This window comes from Leptosomus discolor, chromosome 1 (genome assembly GCF_034619465.1).
Source record: "Leptosomus discolor isolate bLepDis1 chromosome 1, bLepDis1.hap2, whole genome shotgun sequence".
NCBI classification, from domain to species: domain Eukaryota; kingdom Metazoa; phylum Chordata; class Aves; order Leptosomiformes; family Leptosomidae; genus Leptosomus; species Leptosomus discolor.
In genome coordinates this window covers 3,053,364-3,077,554 of record NC_141391.1, presented here as the reverse complement: position 1 = coordinate 3,077,554, position 24,191 = coordinate 3,053,364, and the positions used below count along the sequence as shown (strand labels likewise).

The window sequence follows — 24,191 nt, the reverse complement described above, 5'->3', positions numbered from 1 at the left end:
CCAAACCCCTTCGAGGGGGCGGCGTGTGGGGATGCGCAGTCACAGCTTGGGGATGCCAGCGTGCCGTGCGACGGGCTGCGAGGCTCCAGAAACGCGGAGCCCTTCGCAGCGGTACGATGTGGTGGGCAGGTTTTGCTGTTTATTTTATTATTGGCTTTCTCGTGGGGTGGGAAACCACCGCGAAGACCACAAAGAGCAGCCTGGAGCGGTGTCTGAAGTGAATAACTGAAGGGAAACCCATTTACTGCTATTAATACTACTGCAAAAATAAGCAAGCCGTGCCCTGGAGACAGAGAGGACCCCTCTAAAGAATTTAAGCCCTGCGCCGGCTTTGTTTATTTGTTTGGACTGAAGAAGTGAAAAACAACAACAACAAAAAAAGGAGGCGGGGAGGGATATATCCTTGAGAGCTTTTGTCTCCTCCTGGCTGCTCCCCAGAGACAGAAATGTGATTTTTATGTTTACGAAGTTGCAGCCCTTTCCGTGAGCTCCAGGTGCCCGAGGACTTGGAAGAAGTGAGAGGCAGAGTTAATGAGGTGAGAAGGAAAGCAGAAGGGAAAGAGCAAAACACATTTGTTGTAACAGATCAGACTGAAACATCTGCAGGGCACGGGCACCTGCGTGAAGTTGGGAAATGCAGGTTTTATAATTTGTTTTCTCTGCAGAAAAGGAGGAGGGGGGGGGGGAAATCTGGAGAGAAGGAAGGGAGAGATGAATAGCTGAAGATTTGGGCTCGCCTAAAGATTTATCTTTTTTTTCTTTTTTTTTCCTCTTCTCCAGCAGTTACATGAACCTTTTGGGGGAGGCGGGGGGGGGGGGGGAAGTGAAGCAGTGAATGAAGTCTTGCCATGTGCAGGGTTAAATGGAAACACACAATCAGACCATAACTCAGGGTGTAATTCAAGCCATACGGTTTGTCTGTCTGTTGACTCGAAAGGTTGTATCAAGGCTTGGCGAAGGAGGGGACTGAGAGGGGATAATCCAAACTTTTTCGTGATTCATAAACCACTCCTTTGCAATTTGTATAATAGATCTCTCTCGCGCGACCACTCGCTAAACTTCAGAGTTAACCGTAGCTCGTGCTCTTTCTTTCTCTCCTTCCAGGTTGTTCATCTCCAAGGAGGAGCAACACCCAAACTGAAGGGAAATACATTGTGCAGAAAATTAAGAAAACTCCTTTTTTTTTTTCCTTCCTTTGGAGAAGCTGATTTTCTTCAGCAAGTGGGGGACGGTGGAGAAAATGAAGTCGAATCCACGATTTTTCTTAGCTGGTTTTCTGTCTTTGATTCTGCAGACGGGGCTTTGCTATGGGATAAAATGGATGTAAGTACCTGGTTATCTTTCTGCATTTTTAAAGTCTTTGTGGGCATTGCTGGTCTCTTACCCGTTTTTGCCACTGCGATTTGAGGCGCCCTGTAAAGCCGCTTAAAGAGCAGCAAGCGCTGCGTTTCTCCAGGCATTCATTGATTTCAAGTGTGTGTACTAGGGGCTTGTGCTAACAATATGTCTCCATCTTCTTTCCAAAATATGCATGATTTAGGCTCGCTTTTTCTTCTCCTCATTGGTACCAAAGGAAAGGCACACACTTGAACGCTCACATGAGCCACTTAATCAAGTTTCTAGCGTTAGCTCTTGCCACGCTGGGAAAATCTCCCACCGGGACCGCCGGTCGTGCTGAGGAGGAGCTGAGAGCAGTAGGGACGGCAGCTAAGATAATGCCGCCAATCTCCAACCACAGGGGATGCTTGACAGATAACATGTTTTTTTTGTGGACCTTTTAACCTTTGGATTTCATGAAGGGTGTTAAAAATGAGGCAGGGGGTGGGGAGGAGGCTGAAGAAATACCAGGGAGTGTGGTCAAGTCTGGATCGAGTTTCCTTGGAGGTAATGTCGCTGCAAACAAAGTGAAAACATCACTATCTCATTGCTTTGCTTAAGCAAGCAATCAATTAGTTGCTTACTGCAAAATAAACAAATAAGCCCCTCCAACACCCATCTGGTTTCATGTCCTTGACGAGTGATCTGTCTTTTCTACTCGGGCTCGGAGCACAAAATAAATAAGGGGATACGGGCTAGCCTCAAATGAGCATCTTCCATAAAAGAAGAGTCTGTTGTTTAGGGTATAGTGTGTCCAGGTGAGGATCTTGGGGTCAGGTGGAGAAATTGAGATAAAAGGCTCCAGATTTGTTCCTTCCTCTGTGCTAGGTCTAATTTCCATTCCACTGTCCCAGTTGTTGTCATTTTGAGGCTTTCCCTGTGCCCCCTTTTATAAAGATGCTCTTAAATTTGGACACCTTCAAGTTAAATGTCTGGTTGGAGGCAGTGTTTTCACTGCCCTGCATGCAGTCATGGGAAAGAGAACCTTCCAGATGGGGATTCATCCCCTCCAAAGAGACATCCAACAAAAGATGTCCTCTGGAGATGCCATGGACTCCTGACTCCACACATACACCTTTTATATGCATAAAGAAGAGTGAATCCCTCCATAAGGCGTTTAAATCCTACTGTAGGGCATCTTTCATTTGCTGTCTCCGTACTCTAAGGACCACCTTTGAAGTAGAGGAGAGTCAGGATCTGATTTGCCCTTCACCTTCTTGGCTTTATGCCTTGTAGCAGTCACCACAGCTAGATTACGTAGCCCAGCTTTTCTTTCTGCCAGCTTCCTTGAGTATTTACGCTGTCAGCTCGGTATATATCCAGCACCTTGCACAGGGCAGGCATCTCCTCTCTGCAGGACATTTAACCACATGCCCATGGGCTGGGACTCGTTTGCAACCTCTGGTTCTATGCAGCGCAGACATAAAGCTGTTCTGTGGCACCCTGATTCAGCAGGGCACTTATGTACAGACCCATAACTGAGTGGGGGGACCCGCTTGTATGCTTGGCATTAGGGTCCTGTTTAAGCAAGGTGCTAAATCCCCAGTGAAGGGCCTGGGTTCCTCCAAATGGCAGGGGTGAGATGAGCTTCAGAGGGAACCTGATAGCACGGTGACAAGCTGTAGACACAAAAAAAAGGCTGGAAGGCAGGATAGGGTCCCTAATATCTTGGGCAAAAGCAGCTTTTTGGCCGGTAAGTGGTTAAGCTGCGAGGGTTTCTTTTGGGGATCGGGTGGGGGGAGAAGCAGTTGGAGGAAAGACGCTGTGGTTGCTGCTCCTCCCCTTCCCAGCAGACATATCCCACCTATCGAAAAGTGAGTGGGGAAGATGAAAGCTGGGATTAAAGTGGCATTTGAAGCATGAACTGCATCCAGATGTGCTGCCGGGGCTCCCCTCACACCTGTTTAAAACCTGGCGGAGACCTGCACTCCCTGTCCCAGGGCACTTCACAACTGGGATGCTGCCAGCTGGGACTTCACAAAATTATGGAGTTTATTTTGTTTTCACTTGCTGTTTCTCCTCCCTTCCCTACCCTTGTTTTTCTATGGGAACACGGACCAGTTTTCCCCCACTCCCCATCACTTTTTTTTTTTTCCCTGCAGCAGGGGTGCTGCCATCCTTGGGGCTAGGGGACCGTCCTTGGAAATAGCATGGGTAAATTCTTGGTGAACAGAGATCGATGCTACCAAATACTGACTAATCATAGAACCATAGAATGGTTTGGGTTGGAAGGCACCTTAAAGACCATCCAGTCCAACCCCCTGCCATGGGCAGGGACACCTTCCACCAGACCAGGTTGCTCCCAGCCCCATCCAACCTGGCCTTGAGCACTGCCAGGGAGGGGGCAGCCACAGCTGCTCTGGGCAGCCTGTGCCAGTGCCTCACCACCCTTGCAGTGAAGAACTTCTTCCTAATATCTTAAATCTCACCTCTTTCATATATAATACCTCAGAGCTGCAATCCCAGCCGTGGACCCTCACGCTGGGTGCTGTACAATGAAACCCTGCCCCTTCCCTCTCATGCTGGTGGATGGAGGGGGTGGGGGGGGAAAGGGACGGGATGAAGAGGGAGGAAAGTGCTACGAGATGTTTTTGCTTGTGGGCTTGTCTCAGCGGTCTGCCTGCTGTGCCGTTGTTGTAGGCACGGTGCCAGAGGCGAGCTTCAAAGAGGATTTGGGAGGGGAGGGGGAAGATAAGGAGGTGGGTTTTACCAGCCTGGGGAAGAGGGAGTGACTGATATGAAAGGCGATAGGAAATTCAATTTGGATTCAGCGTGTGATGTAATTGCAGGGGGAGCGAGAGAAGAAAAACACACTTTCAGACGATTAGGGACTTCCCTGCAACACAAATATCCCCTGTAAATTAGTAAAAGCGGGCAGAACGTAGAATGGAGCTATTTGTTTTGTTTTATTTGGCTCATTTTTACGAGTTTTGTGGTCCAGTTCCCCAGCTGTTGTACATCGGCACGGTGCCCTTCCCTGCTGTGGAGGCATGCACCACCGAGCATCCAGCGCGGCGCATGGATGGTCAGCATCTCGTAAACCTGCTCTTGCTGCCGGAAAAAACTTCTTATTTTGGCCTCTTCCATCTGAGCTCCAGGGAGCTGCTGGGCTTTAAAGTCAGGGTCCGGACAGATCTTTGCAGAATCAGGTGGAGAGGAGAGGCAGCCTTTCTGTTCAGTGTTTGAGCCCCATAATCTTGTTTTTGCATGCTGCTTTTTGCAAACACTTTCCCATCCTTAGAGCAGGGGGTTTTTGCATCACTTTGGGGTCCCCAGTGCTTGTTTTGCATCACAGCAGCTGGGGAGGTGAGGCAGCCATCAGTTTCATTGGGAGATGTCTTAGAGATCCTCCATGCATTGGCCCTATCGCCTTGCTCATCTCCTTTGGCACCCCGTTTAGCTTTCCTTAGGAGGGCTTGGGTTTGGCCAAGCAGGTTAATAAAGCAAATTGTTTGGGTGGAGCTGAAAAACAGATGAGCACTAGAGGGAGCTGCGGCCAGATGTGCACGCTGCGGAGGTCTGCAGATGTTGGAATGTCCAGGCACTGAGTGGCTTTCAAGGCATTTCTGCCTCCCTGGGGGTTGGCATCTCCTCTGCCCAGGTGCCAAGACACAGGTTGGACTGTCCCTCTGTATGAACTGTCACCTTCAACACAAGAGTGGTTGTAAAGAAGCCAAATGCAGCAAGTGGGGGTTTGGGTTTTTTTTTTCCATGGCTTGCAGGATCAGCCCATGACAGCGAGCAGTAGCAATAGGAATCTCATCATTTTTAGGTAGACCGTGGTCACTTTGGGAGTCACAGACTGGAAGTCCCTGCCTCTCCCTATTGTGGTAGCCTGGATATGCCCCATGCCCTCTGGAGCCATCCCTAGCTGAGCACTGTTCCCAGCTACGCGGTCAGCTTCGCTGCACAATTCCCGTGGTTAAATCGCAGCCCTTCAGGAGCAAAAGGTGGCTTAGCCGTGCGTTTTGGTGAACCCAGGATGTCCCCCAGCTCACCAGCCTCCAGCAGCACCGCAGCCTTTCTGCAGCCGGCAGAAAGCAGGGGAGAAAATGGAAAGATTTTTGGGCTTCCCCAGCAGCGCCTGCTTCTCTCCTTCAGCCCGGGGCGGGGGGTGGGTAGCTGGGACGTTGGGGCATGGGCGCCTGCAAGGAGACCGTCTGCCTGGCAAGGAGGCTGCTAGATGAGCTGCTGTGAAAGGACTGCTGGAACAGGGACCGGCGGGAGGGGAGCGGGCTGGGGGCAAGGGAGGGGGGGGCGGATGATGTCTTTGAAGTTTGCTCTTCGCTCCATAGGCAGCTCGGGAAAAGTTGACAAAGCTCCATGGCCTTCCTCGGCACTCGGTGAGCCAACTCGCCGCTGGCATCGACTTCAGTCAAGCTTGGGCTGGAAGTCAATGGCCTTGGGCCCACTACTGCCAGTGCTGGATTTGGCACCGTGTCTGAAAGCAGCTCTTATTTTAAGCTTTTACTTCAGGGTTGGGTTTTTTTTTTCCCCCCCGTCTTCTCTGTCTTCCTCTTGATTTTGGGTGGGGGCTCTTTGTGGGGTTTTTTTTGTAGTTTGTTTTTTTTTAAACAGTATAAACCCTGCTTCTCCATTTGAAAAGTATTTGCGGAACCAGTGGGAGCATTTACCAGGGAGTGGGGTGGCTTTCCCAGCATTTGTGGTCCCCAGACCAGGACTGATGCAGGGCAGGGTAGCAGGGGCATGGGCTGCCTCTGACTACCAGGAGCTTAGACAAGGCTATTCTAACAGTCCTGTAAGCCTTTTCTAGTTGAAAACCTGTGAAAATGAGGTTCCTGCAGATTAAAAACCTTCAGTGAGATCAAACACAAAAAAACCCAATCTCTGCCTCTCTTTATTAAAGTCACCGCACACTTTACTCTCCACAGCCGTGTAATTTTGTCTAAATCTTTTTGTTTCATCCAAATCCCTGCAAGATTAAGGGGTTAAAGAATAAAAAAGAGAGCGCCTTCACAAAAAGCAAAGCGGACAATTTGGAGCCGAAGTTCATGATTTCACCAGCAGTCCCTCTGTGAGAGCTCCTTGGGTCACATCACACAAGGCAGGATGGGGAGGTGCCCTCTAGAGAGACCCCACATTGGAAAGAGAGGAGATCCTTCCATCCCTTAAGGGTTTTAAAGGGCACCAGTGCTTCACTGCTCGATTCGAGGAGTTTTTCTCCCTTTGGCTTGACCAGGAGCGGTGTCCTACTCACAGTGGAACTTGTAAACCCCATCATTTATGGCTTTCGCTGATATCTGCTCAGACCTGGAGGTACTTCTCCCAAGCTGCTGCTCCGATGAATAGTCTTCTCACGGAGCCCACATCTGCAGGAATCTCAAAGGACCTAACACTGCAGAGCATTCATGTTTTCAAATGAATTTATTAACTGCCTGAGATAATTAAAAGAGTAAACGAAAGTCATGATCCATCCATGCATCATGTTTCCTCTGTAATTACGTTTACAGTTTTCTGTCAGTATCCATAATGCTCAACTGAAAGCCTTGCTATGCTATATATAAAGCAGGAGGTGTTTGGTTTGGGGCCTGTTTATTTAAAGGGGTGGGTCAAATATGTACATTTTAAAAAACCCCAAACCAACAACCACCCTTCGGTTGTCCTCAGCTTTCTGGAGACTGAAGCATGGGGCGGGAAAGGCAAGGGAGGAGAGCACGACGTTAGCAGGAGGAAACAGCGAAAAGCAGCATTTAGAGGGTGGCAGCAGGTAAAATCCCCACGTGCTGTATCTCAGATGAAGGGGGTGAGTCCATAGAAAGAAGTTTATTAGGGATTTTTTTCCCCAGATTGAGGACTAAAGGCTGTTCTGCTAATTATGCCCTTGAGGGCTGCTTTATTCAGGCTGGCCAAGCCCCTTTGGCTCCAGTTTCCATCCCAGTGCTGGTGGTCAAAGGAGACTGGGTGGAGACGGGGTAGAGACCCACCACCAAATCTCACCATGGACAAGACTCTTCTGGGGCAAGGTGATTTCATTTCCACGGCCCCGCGAATGGACTTTGTTCCCCAAGCATGTCCTTTGCAGGCAGTGGGCATCCCTCCCTGGTGCTGCCGGAATTTGGGGAGCAGGGAGGGTTGGTGCCTTTCCATGGGGAGGGTTTAAAGCAACAAGGGGTAGAGAAGACACTTCTGAATGTAGGACATAGACCGAGCAAACGTGGGCTGTCAGGGCATGGGCTAGATGACCTAATAGGCCTCTCACATTCCTGATCTGTGATTTATAAATGCACTTTTCAGTCTCGGCAAGCGACTCCAGTAACTGAGTTTTCTTTTCCATCTCCATTACCCTTTAATTTTTCCTCCTGACGCTTGGAGATGTTTCCAATTATAGGTTCTCACAAGCAAAGGCATGAAGTTCAGGCCTGGGAGATGTTCAGAAAACACCTTCCTGCGTCTTGCATTTTTATTCTTGGCGGGCTCCCGAGAGCTCGGCTCATTCGACGAGAAACAGCCATTGCTGCCATGTACTGAGTTCTCCCCAACGGGGCCACGGTCCTTCCTCTCTTGACTGTCTGGCAGATATTTTTCCCTCTGCCATGAAGCAAATTTCTTTCTTGCCACATTATAAATCTGCTTCTGTAATGGTGATGATTTCAGGCCATCTGTAATAACATGATCTTGTTGTATCACATACCCTTTTTTCACAAGGGGGATGAGTTTCAGTCTGAATTCAGCTCTCATCCCAACTTGTAGGTGGTTTCTTCTGCTGTTCCTGATTGTCTGTAATAGTGAGATACAGGAGCCTTAACGTAGGCTTCCAGGCCTGTTATAGACGCTGAAGACCTCTCTATACAGGATGAGAAAATGTGGTGCAGGACCTAGGAGATACATCATCCTTCTGGAGGGCCAGGTGAAATATCCCAAGGCCTCTAACATGTCACTTGGCACCTCTGATTGGAAAAGTGAGCTGGTGCCCCCTAGTAGAGCATCTCTCAGAGACCTGGAGCGTTCTTCAGTTGCCTGAAGCTCAGCGTGTGAAGCCCTCTCATTTTGTCTGCCTCACCCTGCCTGCTTATTTTGCTGCTGGGACACACTGTGCTGGAGTATTTATCATTTTCTCTCTATTAGTGACAAGCTGCTTCGGCCTCCTGCCTGATTTGCATTTCAGCCCATTCCTGAGAGTTGCTGATAGACTTTCTGGGATAAGTTTTCATGGGTTTCTGGTGCCAAGTAACAGGGGTTCGACACATCTCACCCTTATACAGTCCAGATGTCTGTGCCCAGAGCTCGATGCCTGGGTTCCCTCTATAGGCAGTGCAGAAAATGTGCACTTCTAGGGCATGATGTCATCCTACTGTGGATCATCATGAGCACGGCAGGCTAATTGCTCCCTAGACGTGACTTCTTCTTTCCGTGGGCTGAAGGACTACCATGAGGCCCATGCTGTAGAGGTTTACAGTCAGATGACTTTCATACTGTCCAAAGACTCATGCCTCTACCTTCAAGGGACATGATCTGAGATACCTGAGCCCACAAAATATCACCAGCAGGTTTTGTCTCCACCAGCTCAGGTCTAGCACTGGTTCACATCTACAGCAGGACGAGTTGCCTTCTGGAGATGCCCCTCTCCAGACAGGGAGCATTGCATGAGCAACAGTGTGCAAGGGACCGAGATGAGCTACAGTGCAGGATTTCTGACAATTAAACACTCTGGTTTTTCCTTTCGCTTGAAACTCACTAGCCTAAACTTCTGTTCACTGTGTATTTAATGGACCTCTTTAAATATATGTATGATGTATATATCAACATAGCTAGGAGAGTGGTGGTTTCCCTTCCAGGTTTGTCATCGGTTATCTAGTGCCAGAAATGCCAAACTGCAGCCACCTGGGAATCTGTCAGTGCAGACCTACTCAGCCCTATCAAGCATCGTAGCTTTTCCGTGCTGGAAGAGTGGTTGGGGTTAGCAGTGATGTGCAGCCCAGAGAGAGCTCCAACATACACAGCAGCTGGTTCAAGCCAGCCTTGAGGGAGCTGGTGGAACATAGATGTGTTTTCCTGAAAACCAGAGATCAGAGCTAATACCCCCAGTCTTGGTTAGGGCTCAATTTTAGCTCCATTTCCATCTCATTTAACTTCTGAAGGACGTGGATGTTATAGTAATAAAGTGAAATGCACCTAGAAATGTGTCTGCTAATAAGCCAGACTAACCAAGATGGCTTAGGATGAAACTGAAAGGCAACACATTTACAAGGAGAGGAGGAAATATGTGTTAAGGCAGTTGTGTTGCCAGGATCAGATGCCAGTTACTGATGCAGCCAGCTAGAAAGTTGTTTTATGGGAATGAATAACATTTATGACTACCCTAAGCAGGTCATAAAGATACAGAGAGTTACACACCAGGCTTCTACTGATCGTTGTGGGTGCTTGGGAAAAAAGAGCACAGCCCTGTACGATGCATGGCAACATTTGCTTTTTTCTTTTCTACCTGGAAACGTTGGCAATTGCACACTAGAAGAACCAGTGGGGTGTTTGGGGCGTTGTTGATTTCTTCCATGATAACATAAGTGCTGGTACTAGTGGATGTCTACTCAGTTTTGACCATGGTACTCCCTCTGCAAATACTCTCATCGTGCTTCTGCACTGCATTTTTGGAGACTAGAGAAACAGACTTATCTACGTGCAGCAGCGATGGAATTGGTGGAGGCCCTTGGTGTTAACTCTAAGGGAAAGCATCTGTTTTGCAAACTTGGTGGCTTTTCCCTAGGCCTTCCAGGGGATTTTCTCCATAATTAATTACATGACATTTAGCATAATCCTTCGAGGGTGTGTGAGACAGATGCTGAATGCAAAACACTGATAACACCAACTTTGACTTTTTTTTTTTTTTCTGAATACCACAGTCTTGGATGATCCAGCTTTCTGTTATCATGGAACCGATGGGTCATTTTTCACTCTGTGGGGAGGTCCATCCCCTTCATTCTTCAGCATAAAACCTTCACATAAGGATTTACACATTCCGTCAACTTGGCATATGCCCCAGGAGCTTTGTCCAGGCTCCCCTAAATGATGGAGAGAAATGGGCACTTCTAGAGAGTGTTTCTTCCCACTTACCTTAAACACCTACTTTAGATGAGATAAGTCACTCTTCATAGCTGCCCATCTTTCTCACCAGCTTAAACTAACCACCTATTTACAGGTAGCTAAAATTAAGTCAGAGAGATAAACACAGGCCAAAGCATTCACTGGACTGGAGGCAGTGGAGAGATTAATATTGACCTGAAGACGAACTTTTTTTTGCGGGTTTTAATGCCTTTTTGCATGTTCTTGTCTCCTCAGAGCTCTGTCCAAGACTCCTTCGGCTTTGGCCCTGAATCAAACCCAGCACTGCAAGCAGCTCGAAGGCTTGGTGGTTTCCCAGGTGCAGCTCTGCCGCAGCAACCTGGAGCTAATGCAGACCATCATCCAGGCAGCACGGGAAGTGATAAAGACCTGCCGTAAAACTTTCTCGGACATGCGGTGGAACTGCTCTTCCATTGAGCTGGCTCCTAACTACCTGCTGGACTTAGAGAGAGGTAAACAACACTGCTGGCTCAGCCGGGGACATGAGTGAGTAGAGTCAGCCAGCGTGTGTGTACGTGTGACGGGGCTGGGAAGGGTCTTGCTAGCAGGGGTGACGCAGAGAGGCTGCCTAGCCTAGTTGTCCTGTTCTTTGAGAATATGTTCATTATCATGATGCCAGTCATGCCCAGGAGCCGTCAAGTCCAAGACCTTGTCTTCCATGGCCCTTACAAAACGTGCCACAAAGCCGGTCTGCTCATCTCATTAGGAGTCATGGTGCGCTTGCTCACAGCCACGGAGCTGCGGTTCAGGGCTTGCAGACTTGTCTACATGAGGCTGCACAGTCAGCTTTCACGGGCCAAAGCATCCTTACACGCTCGTGCTGCAGCTCTATGGCCTCCCACCACCTCCCCCAGCTCCATGCATACCAGCTCCATGTCCTGCCAGCAAGTAGCATCCAGCACAGGGGCAAAAGGGGGCAGGAGAGTCCGTGGGGGGGGCTTCTTCGTGTGCTCCAAGAGCAGACCACACCATGGTGTTGCATAAGTCCGTGTGCCTCCTTGCCCCTCTGCGATGTTGCCTCATGTTGAAGAGCTCCCTTAGGAGATGTGCCCCAAGCTGGTGATGCCGTGGGAGGTCTCAGTTGCAGTGAGTTGGTGTGTTTGGTGCTCTGTGGGGCACAGATGGTGTGGGTGTCTTTTTGGGGAACGTTTAGCTGTCTCAGGAGACTGAGCTGGAGTTCTGGTCTCTTCCAGGCACAAGGGAGTCAGCATTTGTGTATGCCCTTTCTGCTGCTGCCATCAGCCACACCATTGCCAGAGCCTGCACCACCGGGGACCTCCCTGGCTGTTCCTGTGGTCCCATCCCAGGTGAGACACCTGGACCTGGGTATCGATGGGGAGGATGTGCAGACAACCTCAACTATGGTCTTATCATGGGGTCCAAATTTTCAGATGCTCCCATGAAGATGAAAAAATCAGGATCACAAGCCAATAAACTGATGCATCTGCACAACAGTGAAGTAGGGAGACAGGTAACAAATCCACGAGAGTTATTGTAATTGTACAATCATCCGTAGTGGTCGGTCGCTCTGTGAGGTTCAGTGTCTCTATCAGCTAGCGAAAGGAGCGGGTTCCGCCCAGATTGCTCTAAACTCCTTTGGCCTGCTGGAGACTGTGGCTATATAGCTTATGCTGGGACTGGAGGTCCTGAATGCTGTTATCAGCCCTACATAACCATGGGCGGCGTGTCTCATTGCCACTCTTTCCACAGCCGAGGATGGCTCTGGCTTGCTTATCCCAGGAGGTGTGGTGGGGATGGGTCCCGTTGTGCTCTGCCAAGGGCGTTGCGCAGGCAAAGTGCTGTGTAAGCGTGGAGGATTATCATCTGCCAGACGCGTCCAGCAGCAGCTGCCTTCCAGCCACCCCTGCAGCCAGGGGGGCTGATTTTTCCTTTTCAAACTGCTCCGACGGTGATTATTCCCATATCTGGCAGAAGCTGCTTTTAACAGCTTGCGTCCCGGGGAGGGATAACGCTTACCACGTGCGGTGCTTGGTGTGCACCGAGGTGCAAATCCGTATCGCAGCCCTCCGTGCAGCTGGAGAAACGGGTGGGGGACTGTAAAGCTGACCCCTGCACCCCTCTCTGGGGCTGCAGCGGTTCCCTAGGCTGGTCCTGCCGCGCAGCATGTCCCTTCCAGGGCTGCCTATGCTCGGGCACTGGAGCAGATAAATCTCGGAGCATGTTGAGCTCATTGGCAGCTTGCTGCGTAGCTGTAGGCTGAACTCACCTTTGCAGAGCACAACCATGCCGAATGTGCCTCCCCTTTGTGTTTTTCTGTACCATTCCCACTTTATCTGTTCGGGTTTGTTGGGGTTTTTTTTAAATTTTAGTAATGTCTTGAGGTTTTGTTCTAATTGCAGTGGGCAAATTTTTGTTTGGGACACGGCGTTGCCATAGCTGGTGCATTCAGCCCTTTCTGGCAGCGCCCTGCTGTGTCCCACAGAAGTGAGACTAGTGTAGAACCAAAGTAAAAGGCTCTTTTAGCCCCACGGCCAGCAGAAAGGCAGCAGCCCTGAATTCATCAGAGCCGTGATATCTCTGTTACCCAAAGCTGCTGGAGGCAGAAATGGATGTTAATTATCTATTTATGGATTGCTTTGATTTTCAGCTCCTTAGGACTTTAAAGGGTGGAAATGCAGTCCTATGTAGATATCTGATCAAAATTCAAAATACTCTTCTGTCTGCTGGCTGCAAAGCTGCCTTGGTGAAAGCAGCCCTGGGCTGATCACCAAGGAGCTGTGGCATCCCATTCCCTTTGCACAGTAGGTACTCTAGAGTGACTGTGCAGAAATCAGAGCGGCAGTCCTTTTCTGTAGCGGTCCCTGCTAAGAAAGTGCTTTCTTTAGCAAGCTTGTGGGATGTTCGGAGGTAAGAGAAGGGCATTTCCTAACTCTGCATTCCTTCTTTTGCAGGTCTTGAAAGCCTCTCTTGAAATGAAATGTAAGTGCCATGGAGTTTCTGGGTCATGCTCTATCAAGACCTGTTGGAAAGGCCTTCAAGAGCTGCGAGACATTGCACTGGACCTCAAAAACAAGTATTTGTCAGCCACCAAGGTCGTTCACCGGCCCATGGGCACACGCAAATACCTGGTGCCGAAGGATATTGATATCAGGCCGGTTAAAGAGACAGAGCTGATTTACCTGCAGAGCTCGCCCGATTTCTGCATGAAGAACGAAAAAGTGGGGTCGCACGGGACCCAGGACAGGTGAGGGTTTCTCCAGGGGGTCCTGACTGCACTCTGAGCCCCAAAGAGGGAAGGGGAAGAGGCAAATACGAATGAATAAGAGGCAAATAATTGGGGAGGTAGCCCATGCGTGCAGGTAAAGGACATCTCTAACGTACGGTATGGTCTGCAGATGCCTGAGACTGTTAGTGGTGGCTGTGGCCAAGACTCAGCTGCAGGCACATTTTAGGTTATACAGGCAGGCACAATTTTGAAATCCCACAGGCAGCTCACCTCTACAGGAACTTGTAACGTCAAGCAGCTGCTTTACGCTGTGTTGAGACTCTTGGAGTCACTGCTGACGTGATGAGTTGTTACTCTACTGTAAGGCTCCTCTGAGTAGGCAAGTGTTAACCCAATTAGGACCAGTGCTCCCAGGCAGCCTTAAAAAAGCCCTGTAAACTACAAAGATGAATTTTTAGGATTTTTCTTCCAATGCATTTTAAAAATCCAGGCGTGTTTGTATTGCTTATGTCTCTGCAGAGGAATTTCTTCATCTCATTAATATTAGTGATTTAAAGGTCATCATACCAAGCCCCCACTGAGCACAGTACTGTCCCCTTCCCAGGCAGCAGACAAGCCTGTCTCTTCCCATCATCTGTTTATTTCCCTCCAAGACAAACCGATTCCATGTTTCAGCAGTCTGAGCATCTCTAGGTAGGCAGCAGTCCCTTTGACAGCCAAATAATTGTGTATTTCCAGGATTTTGCAGAATTACCAGGGTTTTTTTGTCAGGTGGCTGCAATGGCTGGATTTCGAGCTGTCTCATGAGTTGTTATCTTTTGGCTTGGCTTTCTCCAGATAGTTCTCATAATTCTTTGGTCTTTGTGCCACTTTTGTGGTAGAAACTCAGACAGTCAGGTTGCAAGAAGCATGCACATGCCCTTTGGTGGGGTGTCTTCATTTTAACACTTATTGCATGTAGTGGTCTTCGGACCGCTTCGGTTCAATGGAGAGGAGTTTTTTTTTGTAATGGAAATGAAGTAAATGACCCAAATGCAGAAAAGATACTCTCTGGATACCTTTATTTCATATGGGAACACCAGGCTGACGTTCATTGCCAGCCCAGAGGCAGAGCAGTAATTAGCAAGTGAAGACGTTTATGAGTCACTGCGGGTTGTAGGGGAAAAGCACGTGTTGAAACTGGTTTCTGAGGGAAAATGTCATTTGAGTGGATGCGACGTTTTTGTGGATTTGTATGGACTTTGACAAATTTGTGTCTTGAATAAGACTTCTTTGTTGTGCCACTCTGTTTTGCAATGAAAAAAAAAAAAAAAGAAGTGGAGGTTATTTGGAAATTAGTTATATAGGAATTGCATGAAATCAACAGGTTATGTCAAAACCAAACTTAATCCATTACAGATTTGCCAAGCAAAACATTTTCCACAAGCTGAAATCCTTTCAAGGGGGACGGAGGAGTGACTTCTTCATCTAATTTCATTTTGCAGCAGATTTTGCCTTTTAATCCCAGCTAGGGATGAAAAATATGTCAAGGTCTTGAATGATTATGTTTTTTCTTCCAAGGACAGGAAAATGTGTATTGCAGGCGTCCGTTTATCCCGAGCTGGGCGACAGCAGTGATTGTGAGCCTGCCAGGCAAGGGTCCACGGGAAGTGAGATTGAGTGAGGATTTAGAGGACTGAGATATTAAGGCAGGAGGGGATGACTTTCAAAAGGAACCTGTCAAGGAATAGTCCTTAGTCTCAGATGTGGAAGACGGTGATGGTTGTGGGAGGGGAGGAGGGCGAGATAGTCCCATGTTGAGCTGCAGGCATCTCTCAGGCCAAATTCTAAGGTCGCGTGTGATAATGGTCGTTTTCACCGCAATCCATCTGCCAGCCCTTGAGAAGATGCCTGGTGTCTCAAAATTGGCATGCGTAACACAAGCCATAGCAGCCCCTTTTCTGCATTAAATTAGCAAAAGAAAGAAGTGTAACATGCACACAATGCGTTTGCAGATTGGTCCTTTCTTCCCAGAGGGAGAAGGGAAAAGGAGGAGAGATTCCCTAACCTCCTCCTCCCATGGATGCCATTTCCCCTGCTCAATTTGTCTCTCATGAAGAGGACATCTAAAGATGTTTTAAAGGTGGTGGCTCTGTTTCAGCCAACCATGGGGCCATGTAGATAGTGCCTAATGACAGAGATGAGGGAGAAGGAACGCAAAAGGGATGCTGTTAGAGAGGGCAGGGAAAAACGTGGTTTGTGATTACTTCCCAAAGATGTAAAAACACTCGCATGGAAATAGCCCAAACAAGTTTTTATTTTATAAGTCAAGTCCCAGAGACATCTTAACATTTTATCCTCGTGCGCATCAACATTTTCGGGGGGTGGGGGGATATCCCACTGTTTCCTACTAGGCTAATTTTTAAGGTCTTTTATGGCAAATGCAATGAAAAAGGCATTTTTAGTGGTGGTTCTTCAGTTCGTTGTCTCTCTTCTACCACTACCTGCCTATTCCCTCTTTGGCCTTTTTCTGGCCGTGAACATGGGTGCAGGGATCAGCCCACGGGGTGTTACAGTGCAGACCCCTATCACCACAGCCCAGGAGACTTCGGTATGGGCATCTCCAGCAACTTTCCAGCCCCTCTTTCTGCCTCCAAAAGCGTGCAGAGGGGAGGAGACCCCATTAACAACCTCTTTTCTTGTTACTGGATTAAAAAAATCAGATTGCTGCGTTTTCATTACAAAAAACAGGTAGTTTTGCATCATACGGAGAAAAAGTCCTTTCCCCCCTCCCTCTCCTTCTCCCCCAGGCCTGGTGCTTGCTCAGAGCACGCTGGAAGCAGGACAGAGGTGGATGGCTAAGTTGCAATACCTTGGACATATTTGGTTTCAGTGTATGCTGTAGGGAACAATCCTGCACCGACAGGTGGGTGGAAGGGATAATCTAATCGGTGGCTTCCGTCTCTCTAATTATTCCTCATATTACGCGGATTTATTGTGTGTTTTCCAGGCAGGAAAGGGAATTGTATTACCTTGTAGCGGAATCGCACGGAAATCCACTCGGAAAACGTGCACCCAGTTGCTCAAAAGCCTTGCAGAGCTCTTAGCTGAAAGGGTTTCAAAGCCTTCTTTGGAACAAGCCTGAAATGTTTTCTAAGACACCTTGGCCTTTCATAGTTTGTTGAAATTAGAAATGGTTTGGAAATCTGCACGCCCCCAAGCACTTGGGGTGTATCCAGGTTTCAAAGTCAGGGAGCTGGAACCGAACCTGAGATTTGAAGCCTCTTTGAAGTCCTTCAAAATCTGATTAAGGAGCTGAGCTTTGCAACCGGTGTCCAACGCTCCTGCAAACAGACTTGCTGCAACCGCGGCCCTCCCCGACTCCAGCCAAACTCCGTGGCTTATATGCCACCATCACACTTTCATAGCCAATAAAAAATGGTCTGGAGAAAAATCTAAAGAAGCTGATCTGTGGAGCAGCAAGTAGGTTGTACAACTTCTAATACATCAGGTTAACCACTGGGAAAAAATGTGTGTGTTCCTGTTTCAGAGCTTTCTTGGACAAAAGCACCCTACAGCTCATCTTTTAACAAGGTAGTTCAGTTTCTCCTGCCTGAAAAATTCATTATCAGCTTTGAGTAAATGATAAATAATAACAGATTATAAAATCGACATCTCTTTTGTGAGACAAGAAGCAAAAGCATTAACCTCCTTTATCAGTAGGGTGTGATGTACCATATTTCAAAGGCTCTTTAAGGTCCCTTAAGGCATCCGAGGAAAGGGAAATTCTGCCATGCGTGCAAAACCCTCCAGCCCCGAAGCCTTGCAGAGATAACTGAGCTGCTTATTACTGATCTTTCCCAGAGTAGTCCTGGAGCCAAGCGAACGCTGCTCCCTCCCTGCTGAAGGTGGGAAGGATCTCTCTTACGCTGCAGAAATTGGGCTGCAACGTTGTGCTGCAGATGAGCCGAGTTGATCAGCCACCACTCCTCAGCTGACTCACTTTGGCGTTGAATCTGGCTGTTCTTTGATGGTTGCTCCTTGCTCACGTATTCATTCTTGTCTGCAATATAAAATATTAGTCTTAAGTGTTTCCCAGGGTGTCTTAGGCTGGTATGTTTTCTTGAACAGGAACACGCATGAAGTTATCTGAGCGTGCATCTGCTGCCTGGTGGTGACTGCAAAGACTTAGTGGCTGGTGGTTACCTCTTTGACATCTTGGTGGTCCCAACAGCAGGGCTGATCAAATGCTGTAAAGAAAGAATGCAGTGGTTTCCAGTGTTCGATGGCAGCCCTTGGTACCACTTGTTTCCTGCCACCCCGAAAATACGCTTTGCATTGCGTGGTCATGCGGGCAATGAAATTTCTTAGCAGAAGCACTCACATTTGGGTGGGGAAGAGTGGTAGTTATGGGTAGACAACAGCATTTGGTGTTTGTTTTTGTTACGGCCTCTTTCAGTATCTGTCACTCAGTGAGGGTGCAAGAAGCCATACGGTGAACCTTGGCTTGGAGTAGCTTATAACGTGTGTGACGATTTAGTAATTTTTGGAACCGTTACCCGGTGCGCCACCCTTTTTTTCATGGGATCCAACACATGTTGAATAACGAATAGCAAATAATTCTTCTGTGAGTGTCCCAGAAGTTCAAACTGGAGGCAAGTCAGGAAAACGGTAGCTTTCTGTTCCTCCTATCCTGCAGTGCTGTTTCTGGTTTCCCAGGGCAATGTGCTCGTAGCTGGTGCCCATGTCGGTAGCTGGGCCAGCTGCGCTTTTTTGGACTTTTTCTCCGTTAAGCCTTGGGGAAGTTGGAAGCCTTCCCACTTTGAGAGACCTGGATTTGACCATAAAGCTTCCTGAACAGATTTGTGAATAATAAAGTTATTGGTGGAAAGAGTAATTTCACACAGTAAAATTGCAGAGGATAGTGAATTCACGGGATAAAAAATTGCAGCCAGCTCTCCTAAACATATTTAGTCCCTCTGCATCAAAACAGCGTTGGAGTTAGGGAATGCCGGGGCTGGGAATGGCTTTCCACGGAGCCAGATCTTTTTAGGAGCAAGATTACGTAGGCTGTCGCTGAAGGAGTTTGTCTACTCAGGTCTTAAAAACAGTTTGCCTAAAGAACCTGTTCCGGGGTTTTACTGTCACCAGAGTTATGTTTTTCTTAACCTGAATTCAAACTCATCATGATCTGAAATCAAACTAATAATTTCTTGTCCTCATTCCTTAGCATATAAAGAACGTTTCTTCTCTCTCCTTTTTGCAATAATCGTTCATAGATGGGAAAACACCTCTCCTTACAAGCTTCTCTAAATCAGTTTCTTCATCCTTTTCTACTTTCTGCACTGCTCCTTTGACTCTCCTGGAAATACTCTCACATTTATCCGGATCTTTCTCAAAGTGTGTTGCTTACTTTGCATTTTAATCCACTCTCGCAAAATTCTCGCAGGTCCTTTTGCCCCAGCGTTATCCACAATTTTTTAAGCTCACTCTCTACTCCTCATTAATGAAAATACAGGCTGGTTCCAGGATCTCCCTTGATATCTCCTCGCTGACATGTACTATTGATAACTCTGTTTCGTGCTGTTGTTCAGTGTCACTCTCTGGTCGTTCCTTGTGGATGAGAAAGCAATTTAAAAGTAGTTAAGATTCTGCCCTCAAAATCTTATATGAAGCTGTGCACTTTGATGTATTCTTAGCAATGTCCGTTGTGTTACATGCCTCCTGGGGGATTTGAATTCCCTTTCTCTTTCTTTTATACACTGCTGTACAACGTGACATTACCGGAGCAAGGGGCACTAAAGAAATGAGTAAGAATTTGATTTAAAAGAGAAAAAAATAAATTACCTCTTTACACAGCAGTACTGTCTTCTGGGACTTGTGGCTGCTGGACTTCATGGAGGCAGATGGTTTCCCTGAGGTTAGAAAGGGATGAGACAAATTCACGGCCAAGATGCCCACAAGGGGATACTGAGATGTCTAGGCAGGAACATACCTTCTATCATCCCTAATGCAACAGTGCAGGTGCTGGTGGTGTATGAGGAGAAGGGCTACAGAAAGTGGCCAGATTTGTGTTTTCCTCCCTGAACAGCATCTCCCACAGCCATCGTGAGATATACTGGGCCATGCTGTGACCCAGAATGATTTTTCTTATGTACTCATAAGCAGCTTCCACTTATCAATAGGAATAATGGAGTGAGGTCCCAGTGGACATCTGGCCCATCCCTGCTGTCACGTACCATTATTGTGAGTGGCGCAGTACAGAGTGGGCCTCAGGTCGGCTCTCAGACGCCAGTTGGGCAACCAAAAAAATCTATCTTTATATCTGCTAATGGGATAGAAGTGAACTGGGATCCACAATGAAATTAAATCTGACATCTCCCCATGGCTTTTAAAATTAAAATCCCCCAGGAGGTAACCGTGAGATGGCTTAACCTCTCCGTCTGGAGGAGGACTCCTGGAAGTGCTGGGATGTCCTTCACCACCTCTGCTGAGGAGCCACCCCCGTGATGAGGCTGTATATTGTACCACAGTGTTTCTGCAAATGAGGGCTGGAAAGGGGAGATTTTGGACAGGCGTATTGAGGGGGATTTGTCCAGTCAGCAGGGCTGACCTCCTCCCTTCTTGCATAAAGAAGGAAAAAGCACTGTGACAATGTGAAAGCCTGTTCCTGAGCCAGGACCTTGGCTGGGATTACGGCCGAGGCATTGTTTTTCACCAGTCTTCCAAGTGCTTCTAGAGGTTACGGTGTTGTGTTAAGATGCAATCGCCTGCCTTCGTATTTTCTCTTCAAGGCTCGGGAGGAGGGCATTTCTCTGAGTTGCTGGAATCGTGCTGGACCAGGCCCAAAACAAATGACATTGAACTTAACCCATCAGCAGGGAGCCTGGTGAGATCGCAGCCATGGGCTCTGAAAGCAGATGCTTGGGGGCAGCTTCTGTGGGTAAACTCTGGGCCTTAGGCTCCTTTGTCTTCCCCAACTTGCTTTTTGTAAGATAAAGCTGAGAAACTATCTCTGTTTCATCTTGTTTAAAGAAAAATAAAGATAACTCATCCAAGCCTGTGCTTTAAAAAAGAAAACAAAATCTCTGGTTAGTGGCATTGTCAGGAAAGTTTTCTAAGAAGACCGTTTAGGTTCAGGATGGGGTCAAAAGCTTTGCTTTTGGCAAGTCAACCCATCTGTCCAGAATGTCCCTGTTCCTTTATCCAAAACTGAGGAATGCTTGGACATTTTTTTAATAAGATTTTATTTTTTTCCTTTATTTCAGTCTGGGTGGGATGGGGACAGCTATGGAAAGGTGTATCTCCTAGTCAATCCACTTTTTTTTTTTTTTTTTGGCAAACCGCAGGAGCGGATGCAAGGAAAGAGATTCCCAGGCCCCAAATACAGCAAGTAGAAGAGTTTTGCACTCTATCTGATCGGGGTAAATTCGATTGTTGGGTGCTTTGTACATTTGGGGAGTGTCCTCAAGGGTGGACTGGAGCCAGAGTGAACCTGTATTCCTTTTCTTGGCCGTTTTAATGAGCTCTCAGCACGAGGTGGCACGGATGCACTGCACATCCATCACCATGCTTCTGCAGACTCCCCATCCTCCCTAGGTGAACCTCCGGGCAACAACCTTTCCATCCACTGGTAAAGTTGAGTAAGGTTGTCAAATACCCTCCCCTCTCCTAATGTCAACATGCCTATAGTTGAACCTTTGCTCCGAATATTTAATGCATTTACTAATACATTTATGAGGAGCCATTCGGAGGTTTCCTGGCGGAGGGGCCCTGGCTCACAGGGGCAGTAACAACGCCTTTGGTTCAGCGTTAGGCAAACATGCTCAGTGTGGTTGCAGACTTCGGCTTTGGTAGAGGTTTTCAAAGGTTTGTAAATATTTACACACTCTCCCGAATGAGGGGGAGTTGCAGGGGGGGCCTTTAAACACTGAACCTGGAGAGGAATGCGAGTCAGAAATAACAAACAGGAGGCCTGCCTGAGTCAGAAAAAAATAAAGGAAGAACAAGAACAAAATCTCAACACTTCATTAATCCTGTAACTTCTCCTAAAGCATTACCTCATGAGGAATTCCTATAAATCTCATGGATTTGTTTTCATCTATTAATGGAGTGCTCAGCTCAAGAGTCCGACTCATGCTTCTCTCTGCTTTCCCTGCCCCAAACCAGCCTGAGAGTGTTTCTGCCCAAAATAGCCATGCAGAGTAAGATTTAGGAGAGATGTCAGCAATTCCCCCACTCTCCAAACTGCCATTCTTACAGTAGTTTCAAGGCTCCATCAAGTTCAAGCCCCACGGTGTTGGGTGCGTAACGAGATCTGTTACACTACAGTGCTAGTGCCCAGCCAAACATCTGACCAAACATGAACATTTCCACCCTGGGCTATCTTTACAGCCCATGGAGAAACGGCATCTCTAGGACATGGTTCATCTCATCCAAAAGCAATGCCTGGTGAGCTCTCATGTCCAGTGACCCAACTTGGAGTATTTTAGGAGAAATAGCTGTTTTTTAAGAATGGCGGTGGATCCATGATCAATGGATCAATGAAAGAGAGTCCCCAAATCATGAGTTACCTCTGAAAACCTCAACCCAAGCACTTGCAAGCGGACAAAATGAGGCAACCCCGCACAATGGCCAACTTATCCCGACGAGCCTGGCTTTAATTAAAAGCAGAAGCAAAACAAGCAGTGAAAGTCGGTGTGATATTTGGCGACTTGTCATCCTACACTGTGCTCCTGCCGTGCTGCCTGCTCCTGGGTCGGGACTTGGGGTGTTATAGGACCAGCTCCCCGGCTCCTTATGCCATGCTGGGAGACAGTTGGTGGGGAAAGTGCAGAGTCCAGCCCTGCTAGTATCGGTTGTGATTTCCCTGATAGGGTCAGGGCTGGATAGTGGCTGTAACAGCCTGCTCAGGAGCTTTCCCAGCCCAGGATAACTGGCACGGAGCCTGTGCAAATACTCTGTGGCTGCAGGGTTCCTCCTTCGTCCTTTTCAGGTTAGGTAGTGTTGGACAAACACCGGTGTTTTTCTTTGGAGTATCATCTTCTTCCATCTCCTTTGAGACATCTTTGGAGCCTGCCTGGGAATACAGATTGCTAGGGACTGTGAGGATTTGTTTTGGTGGAGGTATCATGATAGCTTTGCTTGTCTGCCTGTACAGGAGCCAGATCCTCCCTGCCCTGGCTGACAGGCAGCCTGAACGCCGCTGAGCCTGCACTGAGAGTCAGAACAGGAGTTGAATGTTATTTTGGGTGTCAGAGCGGGTGATACCAATGCAATCCGGGGCGTCAGAGCAGGCGATGCGAGTGCAGCCCTGGGGCTCTCCCTGCCTCCCTTGCAGGTGTAGAGGGTTGCTTGGTTGGGTGCTGAGCCCTGCCACGTGCTTGCTGCTGCTGAGAGGCAACCGTGCTGGCTTCACCCAACGCCTTGCAGGGCTGTCAGGCCCCAGCACCACCACAGGGCAGCAGTTTGGAAAGCCCTGCAGGGATTTGCGCTTGCTCACTGCATTTTCTTTCTTCCAGGCAATGCAACAAGACCTCCAACGGAAGCGACAGCTGCGACTTGATGTGCTGCGGCAGAGGCTACAACCCCTACATGGACAAAGTGGTGGAGCGATGCCACTGCAAGTACCACTGGTGCTGCTACGTGACCTGTAAAAAGTGCGAGAGGACTGTCGAGAGATACGTGTGCAAATGAAAACCCTCCTCTCTCCGCGCGGGAGCTGAGACACCAGCGGCACCCCAGCACTATTCAGAGAAGAGAAAACATTTCCCTGACTAGACGTCGTTTATCTTGTAAAGACACAGACTTGAAGAAAGGTGGTAGGAGGGAAAAAAAAAAAAAAAAAGTAATCACACCAGTAAAAAAAGAGACCTTTAAAAAAACCCAAACAGACCCACAAATGTTTCCCCCCACCAATAAAATGCTCTCTGAGAAGACGAAAACTCATTTGGGATGGTATCTTCTTCCAAAATATTCCCTGTGGTTGCCAATGACTTCTGGCCATCAAGTGCCTTAGTATCTTGAGAAACAGAAGTAGAAACTTTCCCCAGGGAAGAAAAGCAACTCTTGTTTGAAAATAACTGTGACACCTGCCTATACCTTCTAGCACAGGTACTGAGTCTGCATTAGGACCTTCCCAGAAGGGAAAACGCTACAACTTTTCAGCAATAACTGCCTTTGTTGCCAAAGACTGAATTTTTAGCAGGGAAGCATCTGCTCCAGATAATAAAGGTGGAAAGATTTCAGGTCAATCTCCTGAAACGAACAACTCATTTTAACCTTTCTCTTATGCAGGTCTGTGACTTTGAAGTTACTGCTTGAGGAAAAGCTGTCCTTGATTTGTCCAGGCTGGATGGGGGTTCAAATTCAGCCATGCAAAAAATCCCCTGGGATCCCGGAGGCAGTTAGAGTAGAGCTTCATGGGGTCCACAAGGTAGCAGTGGAGCCGTTAGGATAAAATAACAAAGTGAAGTCAAAATCCAGTGGGAAAATGAAAAAAAAACCCACCCCTAGCTCCTGCTGTCTTTGTCTCATCACGCCCTTTGGGTTTGATGCCCTTAGTCACCGA

General features: G+C 48.0%; 1 protein-coding gene across 1 annotated transcript; it reads left to right on the top strand.

Annotated features, from left to right (window-relative positions):
* Window positions 1-1,240: 1,240 nt before the first annotated feature.
* Window positions 1,241-23,317, top strand: WNT11 (Wnt family member 11). The gene is made up of 5 exons (XM_086481635.1): window positions 1,241-1,323; window positions 10,672-10,907; window positions 11,649-11,926; window positions 13,368-13,660; window positions 23,143-23,317. The coding sequence occupies exons 1-5, from the start codon at window positions 1,241-1,243 to the stop codon at window positions 23,315-23,317; spliced, it is 1,065 nt and encodes a 354-aa protein (XP_086337761.1).
* The last annotated feature ends 874 nt before the right edge of the window (window positions 23,318-24,191 follow it).

Excerpts from the sequence above, each read along its gene's own strand:
- WNT11 (XM_086481635.1), top strand. The coding sequence starts at position 1,241 with ATGAAGTCGAATCCACGATTTTTCTTAGCTGGTTTTCTGTCTTTGATT. Across the intron at positions 1,324-10,671 it reads TGCTATGGGATAAAATGGAT|AGCTCTGTCCAAGACTCCTT; the intron begins GTAAGTACCTGG and ends TTGTCTCCTCAG. Across the intron at positions 13,661-23,142 it reads TCGCACGGGACCCAGGACAG|GCAATGCAACAAGACCTCCA; the intron begins GTGAGGGTTTCT and ends TCTTTCTTCCAG.